The 16,992-nt window shown below is 43.9% G+C and overlaps 2 protein-coding genes across 5 annotated transcripts in view; one reads left to right on the top strand and one right to left on the bottom strand.

The window, feature by feature from the left end:
- FGF1 (fibroblast growth factor 1) overlaps positions 1–13,088 on the top strand; it is a 68,088-nt gene extending 55,000 nt beyond the window's left edge. For all 3 annotated transcript variants that reach the window (XM_084636379.1, XM_084636377.1, XM_084636378.1), the window contains 2 exons: positions 8,936–9,039; positions 11,596–13,088. In XM_084636379.1, coding sequence (XP_084492505.1) covers positions 8,936–9,039; positions 11,596–11,790 — 299 coding nt within the window. In that variant the 3' untranslated portion in view covers positions 11,791–13,088. The remainder of the gene's footprint in view (positions 1–8,935; positions 9,040–11,595) is intronic.
- The window catches only part of LOC311524837 (uncharacterized protein), a 208,916-nt gene that overhangs the window by 74,737 nt on the left and 117,187 nt on the right, over positions 1–16,992 (bottom strand). For both annotated transcript variants that reach the window (XM_084636381.1, XM_084636380.1), the window contains one exon: positions 11,988–12,051. In XM_084636381.1, coding sequence (XP_084492507.1) covers positions 11,988–12,051 — 64 coding nt within the window. The remainder of the gene's footprint in view (positions 1–11,987; positions 12,052–16,992) is intronic.

Genomic DNA, 16,992 nt, shown 5'->3' with positions numbered 1-16,992 from the left:
CGGTCCTGGGGCCGGTTTTATTCAATATCTTCATAAATGATCTGGAGGATGGTGTGGATTGCACTGTCAGCAAATTTGCAGATGATACTAAACTGGGAGGAGTGGTAGATACGCTGGAGGGGAGGGATAGGATACAGAAGGACCTAGACCAATTGGAAGATTGGGCCAAAAGGAATCTGATGAGGTTCAATAAGGATAAGTGCAGGGTCCTGCACTTAGGACGGAAGAACCCAATGCACAGCTACAGACTAGGGACCGAATGGCTAGGCAGCAGTTCTGCGGAAAAGGACCTAGGGGTGACAGTGGACGAGAAGCTGGATATGAGTCAGCAGTGTGCCCTTGTTGCCAAGAAGGCCAATGGCATTTTGGGATGTATAAGTAGGGGCATAGCGAGCAGATCGAGGGACGTGATCGTTCCCCTCTATTCGACATTGGTGAGGCCTCATCTGGAGTACTGTGTCCAGTTTTGGGCCCCACACTTCAAGAAGGATGTGGATAAATTAGAGAGAGTCCAGCGAAGGGCAACAAAAATGATTAGGGGACTGGAACACATGAGTTATGAGGAAAGGCTGAGGGAGCTGGGATTGTTTAGCCTGCAGAAGAGAAGAATGAGGGGGGATTTGATAGCTGCTTTCAACTACCTGAAAGGGGGTTCCAAAGAGGATGGCTCTAGACTGTTCTCAATGGTAGCAGATGACAGAACGAGGAGTAATGGTCTCAAGTTGCAGTGGGGGAGGTTTAGATTGGATATTAGGAAAAACTTTTTCACTAAGAGGCTGGTGAACACTGGAATGCGTTACCTAGGGAGGTGGTAGAATCTCCTTCCTTAGAGGTTTTTAAGGTCAGGCTTGACAAAGCCCTGGCTGGGATGATTTAACTGGGAATTGGTCCTGCTTTGAGCAGGGGGTTGGACTAGATGACCTTCTGGGGTCCCTTCCAACCCTGATATTCTATGATTCTATGAAATACTCACCAGCAACCACATACCACACAACAGAACCACTAACCCAGGAACCTATCCCTGCAACAAAGCCCGTTGCCAACTGTGCCCACATATCTATTCAGGGGACACCATCACAGGGCCTAATAACATCAGCCACACTATCAGAGGCTCGTTCACCTGCACATCCACCAATGTGATATATGCCATCATGTGCCAACAATGCCCCTCTGCCAGGTACATTGGCCAAACCGGACAGTCTCTATGCAAAAGAATAAATGGACACAAATCTGACATCGGGAATCATAACATTCAAAAACCAGCCGGAGAACACTTCAACCTCTCTGGTATTTGCTCCAGGGTGATAAACAGTTCCTGGCTGTTGGGGAGAATGGTTTCTCCGCTTGCCTGTTGTGCGCTATCCTCCTCCTCCTCCTCCTCCTCATGATCTTCCTCATCCCCAAAATCCTCATCCCTGTTGTGGGAGACTCCCCCCTTGCAGGTGGCCACAGACAGGGGTGGGGTAGTGGTGGCTGCACCCCCTACAATGGCATGCAGCTCATCATAGAAGTGGCATGTCTGGGGCTCTGAACCGGAGTGGCCGTTTGCCTCTTTAGTTTTTTTGGTAGGCTTGCCTGAGCTCTTTAATTTTCACACGGAACTGCTGTGGGTCCCTGTTATAGCCTCTGTCCATCATGCCCTTGGAGATTTTTTCAAATATATTGGCATTTTGTCTCTTGGAACGGAGTTCTGATACCATGGATTCGTCTCCCCATACAGCGATCAGATCCAGTACCTCCCGTTTGGTCCATGCTGGAGCTCTTTTGCAATTCTGGGACTGCATGGTCACCTGTGCTGATGAGCTCTTCATGGTCACCTGGGCTGATGAGCTCCTTATGCTGGCCAAACAGGAAATGAAATTCAAAAGTTCCCGGTGCTTTTCCTGTGTACCTGGCCAGTGCATCTGAGTTGAAAGTGCAGTCCAGAGCGGTCACAATGGAGCACTCTGGGATAGCTCCCCGTAGGCCAATACCATCAAATTGCGTCCACACTACCCCAAATTCGACCCGACAATGTCGATTTCAGCACTAATCCCTTCGTCGGGGAGGAGTACAGAAATCGATTTTAAGAGCCCTTTAAGTCGACAAAAATGGCTTCGTTGTGTGGACGGGTGCAGGGTTAAATTGATCTAACGCTGCTAAATTCGACCTAAACTTGTAGGGTAGACCAGGGCTCAGTAATAGACTTAAAGGTGGCAATTTTGCAACAGAAAAGCTTCAAAAACAGATTCCAACTGCTGAACTGGAATTAATTTACAAACTAGATACCATTAACTTGGGCTTGAATAGAGACTGGGAGTGGCTGGGTCATTACACAAATTGAATCTATTTCCCCATGTTAAGTATCCTCACCCCTTCTTGTCAACTTTCTGAAATGGGCCATCTTGATTATCGCTACAAAAGTTTTTTTTCCCTCCTGCTGATAATAGCTCAACTTAATTAATTAGCCTCTTAGAGTTGGTATGGCAACTTCCACCTTTTCATGTTCTCTGTATGTATATCTCTCTTCTTACTATATGTTCCATTCTATGCATCTGATGAAGTAGGCTGTAGCTCAGGAAAGCTTATGCTCAAATAAATTGGTTAGTCTCTAAGGTGCCACAAGTCCTCCTGTTCTTTATGCACTTTACAGTGTGTTGGTCTCGGACAAGAGACCTTTAAAAAAAACCCAAAACAAACCCAAAGTGCTGCCTACTCTGTGTAAGGAACTAATGGTCTCACACAAAGATTAGTAAGTGAGAATAGGAGCTTCCCAGCACTCTTGGCTAGGAATATTCTCTCCCCAGACTACTAGCACTGGTTGCTGCTACCTTTCACCCCAGGCGTGGCTGCGTTTCAGGGGTCTAAATATTTTTGAAGTGCATTTTGAAGTTCTTCAGGATAAAAACTTTTGTACAGCTGTAAGGCATTATTGTTCATGCTTTAAATTCTCATGTTTCACTTCTTCCAGGTTCAAACCACATACTACTGTTATTATTGCTTTGTAAAGTGCTCCGGGATACCAAGCGTTATATGAAAAAACAAATTCTATGCTTCTCTGGCTAGAAGGGATGGATGTTTGGCTTCTTCAGTAGCTGACCATATTAGTCAATGGGGATCCCTCAAAGCATTTTCCCTTGCATCTATAAGGAACCCAGACTGTTCTGGATGAACAAGACCCCAAGGCCAGATCTGTGGATCTGACAAAGCTGTGCTTGATCCAGGACCCAAGAAGAACCACCTCCCTCCTTTCAGCTACCTTATTGCTTCCTCAGACTGGGGACCTAAAGTCTGCTCCAGGTTCCACTGGCAATAGCAAGTCTTTTGGGACCACACCACCAGCTGGAGATTGTTGGCGTGCAAAGCAATCCTGACATGCCTCCTCTGCCAGGAAGAGTGAGTAGATGGTGTAGAGCTGGTTATGCAGCTTTATGCCACCTGAGGTTCTCTTACAACAGAATAAGCTCTACCTTAAGAGAGCTTTCTGGCTGCTTTTCATGGACTGAGCAGTGCAAAGCAGCCAGATCAGGAGGGAGGGGGTAGTGGAGGATTTGGTCCCAAAACTCCAGGGGATTCCTCAGCCCGTAGCCCTTAACAGCTCACTGTTGAGCTAATCTGGAGCTCTACAGAATGACTGGTTCTGTTAAAGAGCATTCTGACATACTATAGAAAATAGCCGTGCCAGGGAAAAGAGGTGGACTTACATTCCAAGGAATCTGTTTGGAAGTTCTAAGCTATTCCGGTTATTATGCTTTCAAAATGCTTGGGAGGGTTTTTTTAAATAAATGCCAGACAGGAACTGGATGGGGAGATGGAGGCAGGGATGGGAAAAAGAAAGAGTACAGCAAGCCTCTGTCTTAAGGTGGTCCAGGGTTTATGAATTGTTATGCTATGCTTTTCTTCATCAGACCACACTGTCTCAATGCACTGATTTCAAAGCAGGAAACTTTTCTGTTGCATGTGTAAACTCTGCTACTGAATATTTACCGGAATATAGCTGGACTACACACTGCAGCCGTATCTGGCTAACGGGTGGTGTTGGGAGAAGCCAGATGGTCTTTACAAATTCTAAGAAAAGCACTTGAAATAAAAACTTAGCGCTTTATTTTTTCCGTGAAAGCCAGTTTGGGGCAGAGTTTTAATTATAAATGCCATTCACACACACACACGCGCAAACAGCCTCACAGCAGATTGAACGAGGATGACCTCACTTTGAGTAAACATAGCAAGGGACGGGAAGTCTCTAACCTAGAATAAACTGGGCATGTAACCTTTCTCAAACCCCGCTCAGAAGAGGAGGTGGGAAAACAAACATGGGGGATTCTTTGGAAGGCAGGTTCATGCTCACAATATGCACAAGTCGAAGAGCTGAAAGTGCTGCCTGCACTGAAACAGACTTCTCTGTCATTTTGGCACTGAGATACTATAGCTGGGATTACCTCTGGGTGGCATTGCGGCCCCCTGTGCACAATTACACACACAGCAAGGTTTGAGTCTCACAGCAAACATCAAGTCACGCCCTTTGCCAAGGGGGGGACTAGGAATATACATTTTTTAAGCCTATAAACTGCTATACATTCCTTTAATATTAAGTGTCTGATCTAAGCCAACAAAGACAGAGAGGTTCTGGGCCCAGTGGCCAAATAAATTGACCTCACAAGTCTTCATAGGCACATGTGTGTAGCAATACAAGCTTATGATCTACAAGCAATCACGCCTCAAGCGCTGGTTTATTTTGGGACTCAGCCAGTCATTTCTGAACACTTGTATCTTCAAGTGAAGACTGCAGACCCAAGCCAGTTCACCCAGCTGAACCCATGTTAAAGTTAGACATGCAGGGCTGGGAAGGGTGGGAAACACCTGGAACCAGACAAACAAATTTCAACCAAACTTTCATAAATTGGGTGAATCACTCTGTGCTTGAGAACCTTGTCAATCAGAAATCCTGGGAAGCCTGGGGCCAGGCAGGACAGGGGAGGTGGACAGTGCTGCTCGCGACCAGTGTTGTCTTTCCACCTTGTTTTATGTATTTTTACAATGCTAGATTTAACAAAGGTGGCAGTGATAAAACCTGCAGAACAGATAGGGCATGGTCAGCGGCAGTGCAGGCTTCCCCCAGCATGCCTCAGCCTTGAGCTGGGGACCACTTTTCCAGGTGAGAAGCAGTTCATCCTCTAGGCTCATTCAGCCTTTAGTCTGTCTGCTGAAGCTGCCAACAAGAGTGTCAATGCATTCCAACAGCAGTGGTGATTTTGTGAAACAGATATTTACCCACTACGAACTAGCATGTGGCAATCAACTAATTACCTAGAGGCCACCACATAGCGGCGACTTTTAAGTGCCAGACTCAGTCACTGCAAAATCAGGAACAGTTCTGGGAAATCTGTTACCTTCCCAGACCTTTGCCAGTTCCAGGCACCAAGAACGTGTATCCCTTCCTTTGATCCCTTCCTCCGGCAAGGAATCAGAGCAGGTTGCGCTAGAAGGAAATGGCCAGCTAATGTGGTGAGCTCTCCACCATGGTTCACTCATGATAGGCTGCTTACTCCCCTTTGCATGTCGCCAGTGCTGCTTGCTGAAGGATGTAGGTTTGCAAACCTTTGCCAGAAAGGAACTGAGTGTCAATGAGCTACTAAACTTGGACATCCTGATGAAAAATATTTATAGAGGAAACTCCTTAAAGGGATACATGCCAGTGGAATAACCCTGGGTACAGAGAACATTTCTGTGCACTGAAAGTTATGTGCTAAGCAGGTTCCATGCCTCTATTTTATACATACTTAAGTGGGATGAGAATTTGCCCAATAAAACACACCCTCAATGTGTAGGCAGGCTGGTGACCTCACCTGGCCCCTTTGGATGTTATTCATATGGCTGGTAGAAAGCACTGACTGACAGGGAGCAGCCAAGAACCCACTGAAGTGAATCGACTTGTTTCTCTTGAATGTTATGCTACCAGCAAAATAATTCACTCTGCTCAGAAGCAATAAGGTCATTCCCCAATGCCACGCTAAAAACAACGAGCCTCTGGTCACAAGAAAGCAAAGGGGAAGAGACGATCTGCAATTTATCAAGGCTTTCCTGCTGATAGAGCTAGTGGAGCGTGTGTTTGTATTTGCAAACGCTCGCCCTTGCATAAATCACAAACGATTTGGAATTTGGGGATTGTCCTCATAACTATCCAAACCTTTGGATGCTTCTCTGAGTGCAAACTTGGGTAGGAGATCTGCTGAGAATAATCCTTCTGGCGCTGCATCCAGGTCTAATTAGTAATGCCATCTGCAGCATCTTTCTTGCAATATTCAGGCAATTCTGATTCTGGAGATCGGACAAGGAAAGAAAACTTTGCAGACCATTTTGGACTCGTAAACGTGAAGTTCATGCTCAGTTCCAAAAATGGACAAAGGTTTGGGGCCGATTCTTAATTATTCTCTATTTTACCTAGTTCATGGTGGGGAGGGTTGAGAGGAATCCGTGCCTGGGCTCTTGCCCGCTTTTCCTTCCCAAACTACTTCTCTCTTCTTTTTCCCCATTCAGCCATGTTGCTGCCTGCTACCAGCCTAGAAATTTTACAGCCAGCCAGAGAGGACTTTGTTTCTGCATTGTGGGTAGATGCTCCCTCTCACTCTTGGCTGACTATTTTAATTATGTAGCAGCCTCTCTTCCTGTTTCCCTCTCTCCTTCCTAGTTTACTCCCTTTACCAGGTTCTGAGAATGCAGCATTGAGCAGAACATAAGCAGAATGGTGGTGTTCCAGCTCAAGGATGGGCCGAATGCAAAATCCCAATTTGAACAGAGCAAACAAAGGAGTCATAAATTACAGCAAATCTGCTCCCATCCAGTTTGCTAATCAAATATTATTTACTGAACAGTAAGTGCCTGATTAAAGGATCTGAGCCACAGTGGCAAAGGTTTCACAGGGACAAGGGCTTCTGTCATTTCAAGAGACAACATTATTTTTTTTACTTGCCAAAATGAGGCTAAAATAAAATAAGGAAGGAATCAGAAGTAACAATCCCAAACTTGTCCCCCAGAGGCCCTGGATTCCCCCAGGTCACGGACACTATTTTATAATGTGTCTTTCCAGGGCAGAAGAAAGCTGTTTGGAGGCCAAGAAATTTGATGCTTCATGATCCTGATTTTGTAAGACTCTTCACATGATGAACACAATAGTTATTTGCTTGTTTTAAAGTGATGTTTCAATTATTCACACTAGAGCTGGCTAGAATATTTCTGCCTAGTTGTCCATCACAGTAGCATCTAAGTCTTCTATCTGAATGGAAAGAGTTTTCAAGAATGTGCCCTAAAGCTTGTTATCTATTGGATCCTCCTCCCTAGTGGAAATATATTTTTGAAAGATATGAGCATTGGGTTTTTAATCATTTTTGCCTAGACCATCACAGAGTGAACTAAGAAGAAAAGTAACCAGAAGGAAAGAGTGACCACACAGCTCAAATTGGAAGTTTAAAAAAAAATGCAATTTTATGGAAGAGGACATCAAGTGTGGTATAGACACCAGGGCCTGCTCGCTGGTCCAGCACACCTCAGGCGATGCAAGAGGAATACACAGAGCTTCCCCCCTGTCAAAGTCACCAGTTCAAATCCAGTCTAGGTTGGTAGTGACTGAAAGTCAAAGTCTGGTGGTCTGTGTTGAAGAGATTCAGGGTCTCAGTCCAGTTCCTAATGGACAACTCTCCATGTCACATTCACCGCCAACTGGCGCCCTATTAGCAGTCTCAGTTGACAGGTCAGAGATTTAATACGTTATACCAGGGTTTCTCAAACTGAGACCCCTGAAGGTACTCCAGGGGGTCCGCAAGTCATGTCCAGGGCCACCGGCCCTGCTGATCAACTCCTTCCCCTCCCTCCCAGTGCCTCCTGCATGCCGCAGAACAGCTGTTTGGTGACATGCAGGAGGGAGCGGGGGGCGTGCTCAGGGGAGGAGGTGGAAAGAGGCAGGGAAGGGTGGGGGGACTTGAGGGAAAGGGTGGAGTAAAGATGGGACCTGAGCAGAGGGCTGGGGGGCTGCAAAAAATTTTAAATCAAAATGGGTGTCCTCGGGCTGCTAAAGTTTGAGAACCACTGCATTATACTATCCAGATCTTTCTTCAGTTGCCAATTGTTTTCTCTCTCTGTTTACATCATGGCGGGGCAGCTACCCAGATTATAGTATAAAAATGTGATCACTTGACATGCCTCCAAAAGGAGATATTTTCTAGGATGGAGGCTGACCTTTCCTACTTATTTAGTACCCCTCGTGGCTGGGAGAATAACTACACTTAGACATTAATAAACATATACCCAAAACGTTATATGAATAAGAAACTTTTAAATAAAAAAAGACCTGGGGCTGAACTCTGCTCTCAGTTATATGTACATGAAACTGGAGTAACTCCATTGTCATTGGATTATTACTATTATTATTAGTGTTACATTAGCCCCAATAAGCTCCAACCAAGATCAAGGCTCTGCTGTGCTATGTGCTGTAGATGCACATGGTAAGAGACAGTTCTTTCCCCCAAAGAGCTAGCACTCTTAATGGACAAGGAACAAAGGATGGGAGAAAAGATTATTACTACACCTATTTTACTGGTGGGGAGCTGAGGGGCAGAAAGCACTACGTGACTTGCCAAGGTCATAGAGCAGGTCTGTTAGGTAGAACTAGAACCCAGATCTCCTGAATCCGTACCCAGTGCTTTAAAAAAAAAAGTCTACCTGTGATGTAAATAAAAGAAAATTAGGCCCTTCATTCCTAAAACATGGGGATGGGGATCGGAAAAAGAAGAGTTTACTGTTTCAGCGCTATACTGTCTCCCTTACAAACAGTCTCACCCTTATGGACAGGGACTTTGGATCAGTATACAATTCTTTCCCATTGCTAACCTTCCTAGAAGCATTGCCATATCTGTGACAATTTTTTTTTCTTTTATTTTTGTTGTTTTATTTTTACTTTCAGTTCAGCTGCAGCTAAGTGCGGAAAGCGTGGGTGAGGTATATATAAAGAGCACCGAGTCTGGACAGTTTTTGGCTATGGATTCCAATGGACTTTTATATGGATCAGTAAGTATGAGGTTGATGTGGTACCAGACATGGAGAGTTTTGAGGTTGGCAGAAATCTTGTAGCTCTGAGTAATGTAACCCACAAGCAACATTTAGTCTCTGTTTGTTATTTTTGCAGCTGGGTCACCACTCTTTACCCAACTTTATTTTTGGAATAAATAAATAAAAGCTTGTAAAGGTGCCCCAAAATATTTAACATATTATAGTTCATAGTTGGAAGCAGTAGCAGCATCATTATAGTGTCATTTCAGCTGCCAGTTTTCAGAGAGAGACTCTATTAGGAACTCTTGACCAAAACATCTCTCTTGCCCATAGACTGCAGAGAAATTTCAGCTGCTTTTCCCCGGGTGGCCACTGTCCTGTTTTGTAAACTCCTTTTTTTCAGGATGCATCACATCAGACTCTTCATTCTATGATGCAAATGTGACATTGTAGCTTAAAACTTCTCAACATCCTTGCTAGGTGAATTTAGTGCTTCGAAAAGGTACTGATTTGAGGTGAAGTTTTCTGTTCTCAGATTAAGTAAACCACAGGTAGCAGCATAGCTCCCAGCCACCTGCTTGCCCATTTGCCTCAGCCGTGATCTGCAGGGATCTGTATGAGGGAGAAGGTAGCAGTATCTCCAAGCCCATTCAAACCTTGGCCTTTCCGGTCATTCTCCCAATAAGACACTTAGTGCCCCATGTGATGTCTGTTAATAACTGACCTGAGATCACCCTAATTTTGGTATGACATACAATTGCTGATTTCTCTGTCAAGCATGTGCATCTGTCACTGGGGCCCTGCTCCACCTCACCTTCTTACCCCAGAAACTGAACAGAGTCCTCCAGGTGTGCTATCAGTGAAGCTTTATTTCAAGTCCCCTTCACCAGTATCACCAGGGTCCCCCATGCTCCCACCTATTTACAGTGTTTACCAAGCTTTAGGCCCTCTCTGCAGGACCTGAGAGGAGCAGAGGTCTTCTGAGTCTGAGCACTCTCTGTAACTAGGCCCCAGCTAGCCCTGTTCCTCCCTTCTCCCCTCTCTCTTTTCTCCCCTGGCACTTCCTTCCAGTGCCTCTGATCATTCCTGGGCTGATGGCCAATTGAGTTCATTAATCCTAATAATTTTTTCCTGGGGCACTAATTAGCTTCTAAGGGCTCATCTACACTATAGCCTTAGGTCGACATACGGCAGCTTACATCGAACTCATTATATCAGGGTACACACTACAGCCTTGCTCTCACCCATGTAACTGCCCTACTACACAGACATAACAACTCCACCTCCAAGAGAGGCATAGTGCGTATGTCAGTGCAGTTACAGTGACACAGTGTCCCTGCAGACACTGCGTTACTTATCTCTATTGGCCGTCATTCTTGTCAAATTCACGGCTTGAGCTGTGAAATTGACAAGAAAGCCAGCTCTTGGCTCCCCAGCCTGGCTGCTGGCTGGTCTCCACTGGAAGCCCAGCTGCCACCCAGGCTCCTGGCTCAGGCTGACCCCTGGACTCCCCACAAGGAGTCCTGCTGCCTGTGGGGTCCCAGCTCCCTGCTCTGATCCGGGCTGCCATCCAAGCTCCCAGCATGCCACCAGGAGCATGGCAGCTGATTGGACTCCAGGCACGAATCTCCCTGGCTGGAGCCCAGCTGCCCTCCCTGGGCTCCCCTCTGGGAATGGGGCAGCCTTGCCAGGCTCCAGGCATGGATCTCCCCGCTGGGAGCCCAGCTGCCCTCCCCACGATCTTGGCTTCCTGCTCCACACTGGAAACATGGCTGCTAACACAGGGCATGTCTACACTTAAGATGCCCTAAGTGATGAAAGTGCAGGCTCCCTGGCGCACAACTGTAATCCCAGCTACTTGGGAGGCTGAAGCCAGCGGATTGCTTGAACTCAGGAGTTCTGGGCTGCAGTGGGCAATGCCATTTGGGTGTGCGCACTAAGTTCTGCATCAGTATAGTGATCCTTGGGAAGCTTGGGGTCACCGGGTTGCCTAAGGAGGGGTGAACCAGCCCAGGTCGGAAAAGGAGAAGGTCAAAACTTCCCTGCATTCTGTCACAGTGTCTCAGAGCTGGTGAGCGTTCAAGAAAGCAGCTTACAGATATAATTCCACAGCTGTAGCTAGCTACTTGGCAGCTGCAGAAAGAGTGGACCAATTGCACTGATTTCCATAGAACTGCACTACGGATTAATTGGGCCCCGGATGTGTAGGTGCTCAGGAGGTGGTGTGGGGTTCTTTGACAAAGGAACTGATTGCAGACAGGGTAGTGTCATAGCTCACTTGTAGCTGATTGAAATGCAGGTGCCATGAACAAGGTACTGTAGAGAAGTTAGCTACGCCAAGGAAGCCTACTTAGCACGAGCTTCCACCCATTTTAGGGAAGTGCCTGTTTTAAATGAACATTGTATTAACAGAAGAGAGTCAGATTTAAAAAATACAGTGGTCTTAAAGGGGGGTTTGGGTAGAGCCTCACGGCAAACCACGCCTCCCCAAGTCTAACTGAATCTAGATCACTGCACTTAGGAGCATGCTTATGCCATTCGCGCTCACCATGGATACTCGGAACTCTTTTTCAGCTGTTACCGAGTGAGGAATGCTTGTTCTTGGAAAGAATGGAAGAAAATCATTACAACACGTACACGTCTAAGACGCACGCAGATAAGAACTGGTTCGTTGGCTTAAAGAAGAATGGAAGCTGCAAACTGGGACCGCGGACTCACTATGGCCAAAAGGCCATCCTTTTCCTTCCACTGCCAGTGTCAGCTGATTAAGAGAAGTACCCAGGGTGCCATAAAATGACCTTGAGTCGTAAGCACCAACTACTATTCCTTCTCTCTCTCTCTCACTGGGCAGTGTGACAAAGAGCTTAATTTTAGATCCAGGAATTTTAAATCTAAACGCTTTAAAAATAAAGTAGAGCTATTTAATTTTGCACTAACCAAGTTTAACGTGGAGGAGAGGAAAATACCTGTAGAGCAATGGGCAAGTTGTCTCTCCAATGCATTCTTGTTGACGGGTCTCCATGGTCCGACCTGCGCAATAGAAAGCATGTGTGAGGCACATTTGAGGCAAAATGTGTGCACTGAAAAATGCAAAATGACTCCATAGAATATGCATAAACTTGTGTTTCAAAGGGAACACCCAGGAAAGTTACTGCCCTAAATGCATGGCTTACTAGAACACTAAATCAAGAAGTTATTACCAGGGGAATATACACACCTAGAGAGAGGTGCATGATCTATATTCCCATAAAAGTGAAACTCCCCTGGAATACATAGGTATTTTAAAGCAATCTAGACAGTATCTAATATACACTTCAAAAAATTTAAAACTGCATCAGTATTCAATTTATCAACTGAAAGCATAGTCAAGAATTCTGCACATATCCTAATTGTGTGCAACTGAACTAACCACGACCCATACTCTTGAAAACTAGACATCTAAGCCAGCCATACACTACTAATACTGCTATATTTCTTGTTAATATCCTTCATATGTAATTTGTATTTATTTATTAAGTGACTGTGTATACATTATAAAGAGTTCAAGAATATGAATTATAGGCAGTCAAAGCCAATTAATGTTATCTCAAGAAGGATGCAGATGGGATAAAGAGGGGTATGATTTTGACAAGAAAGTCTGGGAGAAAGGTCATGGGGGAAAGGGAAGTAGTCATGGAACTATATTACTGTAAAACAATTTATCATTTTTATTTTGCCCCCAAAGTGAATTTTCCATTTGAAAGCGTAGTTCCACTCTGAATAATAGAATTGTGACACTGTAAAAATGGCACTTCAGTGAGTTCCATATCACCATATGTGCTGAGTTTACTAATAAAGAGTTATTTTCTACCTGATAGCCCTGAAAACTCAGCCTGTGAGTTGACAGTCAAACTGGGTTCTTCCTTTTTCATGTATTATCACTAAGAATGAAAGCTCTGCTGGTCACATTCTCCCTTCATTGACACTTGTGTAAACTCATTGACTTGGTTTGCATAGCTGTAACTTGACTGGAACATAATACACATCACCATTTATAAAAGCACAGGAAGAAACAGAATCCAGATCACTCTTCTAAACTAAAAAGAAAAGGAGTACTTGTGGCACCTTAGAGACTAACCAATTAAGCTTATGCTCAAATAAATTGGTTAGTCTCTAAGGTGCCACAAGTACTCCTTTTCTTTTTGCGAATACAGACTAACACGGCTGTTACTCTGAAACTCTTCTAAACTAGAAAATTAGTTTTTTTGATTATGTCAGTTGGGGTGTGAAAAATCTACACTTCTGAGCGTTGTAATTAAATGATTTAAGTCCCTGTGTCACAGAACGGCCTCCATCTCTCGGGGAGGTGGATTACTACGCTGATGGAAGAACCCTGTGCTGCTGTAGCATTTTAAGTGTAGATAAGCCCCTCGTCTTTGCCATTGCTATGGCTAGTATCACTACTATATTTCTGGTTTCAGAGTATCAGCCGTGTTAGTCTGTATTCGCAAAAAGAAAAGGAGGACTTGTGGCACCTTAGAGACTAACCAATTTATTAGAGCATAAGCTTTCGTGAGCTACAGCTCACTTCCTCAGATGCATATCGTGGAAACTGCAGCAGGCTTTATATATACATATATATAAATATATATATATAATATATATATAAGTATATATAAAGCCTGCTGCAGTTTCCACGATATGCATCTGAGGAAGTGAGCTGTAGCTCACGAAAGCTTATGCTCTAATAAATTGGTTAGTCTCTAAGGTGCCACAAGTCCTCCTTTTCTTTTTACTATATTTCTATGATTCAGTCTTGCTCCCATTGAATTCCATGCAAGCAGGTTCAGGGATATGGTGCATCAGTGAGTTACTTTGCTAGGAGTCTAGCTTAAGGACTGTGCACATGAATCAACCCCCTTCCTTCTTGTTGGGGGATATCAGCATCACTGTGCTCTGCACTATAGCTTCCCTCTGAGCAGAGCTATCATTGAGAGTTAATGAGAGATCAACACACAGAGCCCCTAGAGAATTGGTACCTACACTGGGGAATAAGTTAAATAAATAGAAAGATTTGTTCTAATTTTGCAAAATAGCCTGTAATTCCAAAAATTCAGGAAGGCTGAGATTCACTATAGTCCAGACAGAGCATAGACTAAGGCGATTTTAACGCTAAGTTCTTCTCTCCTTTGTCCTGCGTGACATTCTGGGTAGTAAACACATCTACGTGGCCCATAACCACGTAGATTCCCATCCACTTTTCAGCACATTTCCCTTCCCTTCTTCACAACTGTAAAGACTTCAGCTCTATTTAATCAATTTTAAAGGATACACTGGGTGCCTGATTTTTTTTAATGGTTAAAATAGTTTATTTAATGACTCTAGGTCACTAGGGACAAATGCTCCTGGTAGAGTAAAAGGTTGGGAAAATAGTGTTTATTTTCATTGTTTATATTTCAAAACATTACAAATTGTGGAACTATATGTTCACTAATTGCATTAAGACAACTTATCTAACATTTGGAAGAGAAACCTCTGACAAATTTGAAAAAGATTTGGTCTAACTTTTTAGAAACCTTTGATTAATTCCTAGCTAATGGAAAGCCAAGCTGTTGCACTCCTTTCCCTTCTTTGCCCCCCTTCCTTCCCCTCCTCTCCCATTCTTTTACCTTTCTGCTCTGCTACTTTCCCCCCCACTTCCTGTAATCCTCTTATTTTGGGGCTGGGGAATTTTCTAATAAAAGACTGCTCATCTTCTCTCTTCCAGTCTAAAACTGCAAAAATTATTATTATTAATATTTAGCGGATTTCTAAAACGGCAAAATAGATTTTGTGGTTTGCATACAAAACTTCTGAATTGCTATAACAGGCTAACTTCCTGATGATACATAGAATCAAAAGACTGGAAGGGACCTTGAGAGGTCTTCTAGTCCAGTCCCCTGCACTCAAGGCAGAACATCTCTGCATCTGATTCCTTGCTCTGTCAGTGTGTTCAGCTACTGCCAGGTGGACTGTAGTAGAACCAGAGTACACAAATTCATTTTTGTTTAAATGTACTGTACCTCCTGAAAACATCAAGACAAGGCCTGCAGTGTCTGCTAATTAGATATTATAATCTATTTTTTCCGCTTTACTTTTGCCAAGAGACACCACTATCCTTCCCAGAAATGGGCGTTACCTCCAAGGTTCCAGCCATTACTTGAATGTTTTCAATGACACACTTTGTTCCTGAACAAACATGACTATGGGATGTTCTGCTACTGAGGAACCATCTGTTCCAAAACCAGCAGTGCAAGTTTATGATTCTTTTAGTCTGATTTGTTACTAATCATGTTAAATTAATGTAATAACGAAATTGACACAAGTACGTTCCATAGATTGCAGTTATGGAATTGGGAGTGGGGGAGAAAGGGAGGGGAATGCACTGAAACAAGAATATACATTTTTTCCCCCACAGTATTTATGAAGTTTTCAGACCTCACTTATCCGTGTATCGCTTTCACTTACTACAATGCTCATAATTATAAACTACCCCAGTACAGTATTATCCTTTGCCTCCCCAGTCCATTATCTATTCCCCCTTCATAATGTCCCTCTTTAAAGTACATCTCATGGGGTGAGATATTTTCCTGCATACACAGGATCAAGATCAAGATTAGCAATCAAGAGCCTAGAACCAGAAGTCTTTGGCTCCTTTCACAGAATGGCCTACAGAGAGAGCCTTATGTTGTCCCTTACACATGTGGCAAAAATACCTTCAATCAGGCCTTCAGGTCCTTGCTCACCCTCAAGATCATGTACAAAAATATCTCCAAAATGGCATCTCTTGCACTTACTACAATTGCACATGCAACTACAGTATCTAGGTATGCATGTGACCTGCTAGAAGGGTAACAGATCATTTGCTTACAGGAGGACCACAACTCTCCACAGTAAACTCGCATGCAATTTTTATGTAAAAGGTACTGAAAATTTGGCCTTTCAGGTTTAGCAACCCAAATTATCATGGTCTGATTCATCAGAAAACAGGGAGAAGTTACTTAGCTAAAACCTTTTATGCCCACTCTTTGGATTAATCAAGAGCTTGATTTGATTTTCAGAGGGGCAGGGAACCTGCAACAACTCCGTAAATAAGGCCATTAGTATCCTGGGCTGTGAATCGGAATGGGTGTTTGGTATCTATATTAAAAGTAAGCCTAAGATACTGATGCTGCTTTTTTCAATGGGTGCTGAACAAGAAGACCGTGTCCAATTATGAATGTCACATATACAGTTGAAGAGTATGGCACACAACAGTGTTACAGGACAGTGTAGTAGCACCACATATCTTCATCAATGACAATATGAGCTAAGGTGTAAATATCTCCAATTTGCATTGAAGGTGGGTACAGATGAAGGAGGAGAGTTAAGGTTTTTGGGGGGAGGAGGCCACAATTGTCCATTTCCAGACTTTACAACTTTTTCTTTTAAGTTTCACTGTGATTGAAAATGTCATGCCTTCCCCATTTTTTTTTAAACTTAAAAATTTATTTTCAAGTTTTCTTCCTTTATCAATCAATATGTTCTTACAATTAACCCCAGCTTGATAAAGTTTTTTCATTGACTATACATATGCATATGTGTACTTATGTGTGGGTGTACTTATTATTTCGCATATGCAATCTGGTCAAGCCAAGCCACAGCGTTCTTATCAATGATGTTCAAGGCATGAAGACCTCCAGGAAGTTGAGTCATTTTTCAGTCCTCATCAATGCGTGTCATGGGTTGTAGCTGCCCACAATGCAATAGTGGACAGTCTCTAAAACGCCACCAAAATTCCACTGCAGCACAAATTCCATGTCTGGTACGAAACTGGTTCAGAGGCTCCATGGCCTTCGCGCTAATTCCAATCCGGGTTGACGATGAGTGGGGACTGAGACAAGATAATTATATGTCACACTTAAGGTGGGCGTACTTATCTGCAGTGATTCGATTATCTAGGTTTAATGTTGT

The sequence above is a fragment of the Lepidochelys olivacea genome (assembly GCF_965140295.1).
Source record: "Lepidochelys olivacea isolate rLepOli2 genome assembly, chromosome: 8".
NCBI lineage: Eukaryota > Metazoa > Chordata > Testudines > Cheloniidae > Lepidochelys > Lepidochelys olivacea.
This window is presented reverse-complemented; position numbering and strand designations above follow the sequence as displayed.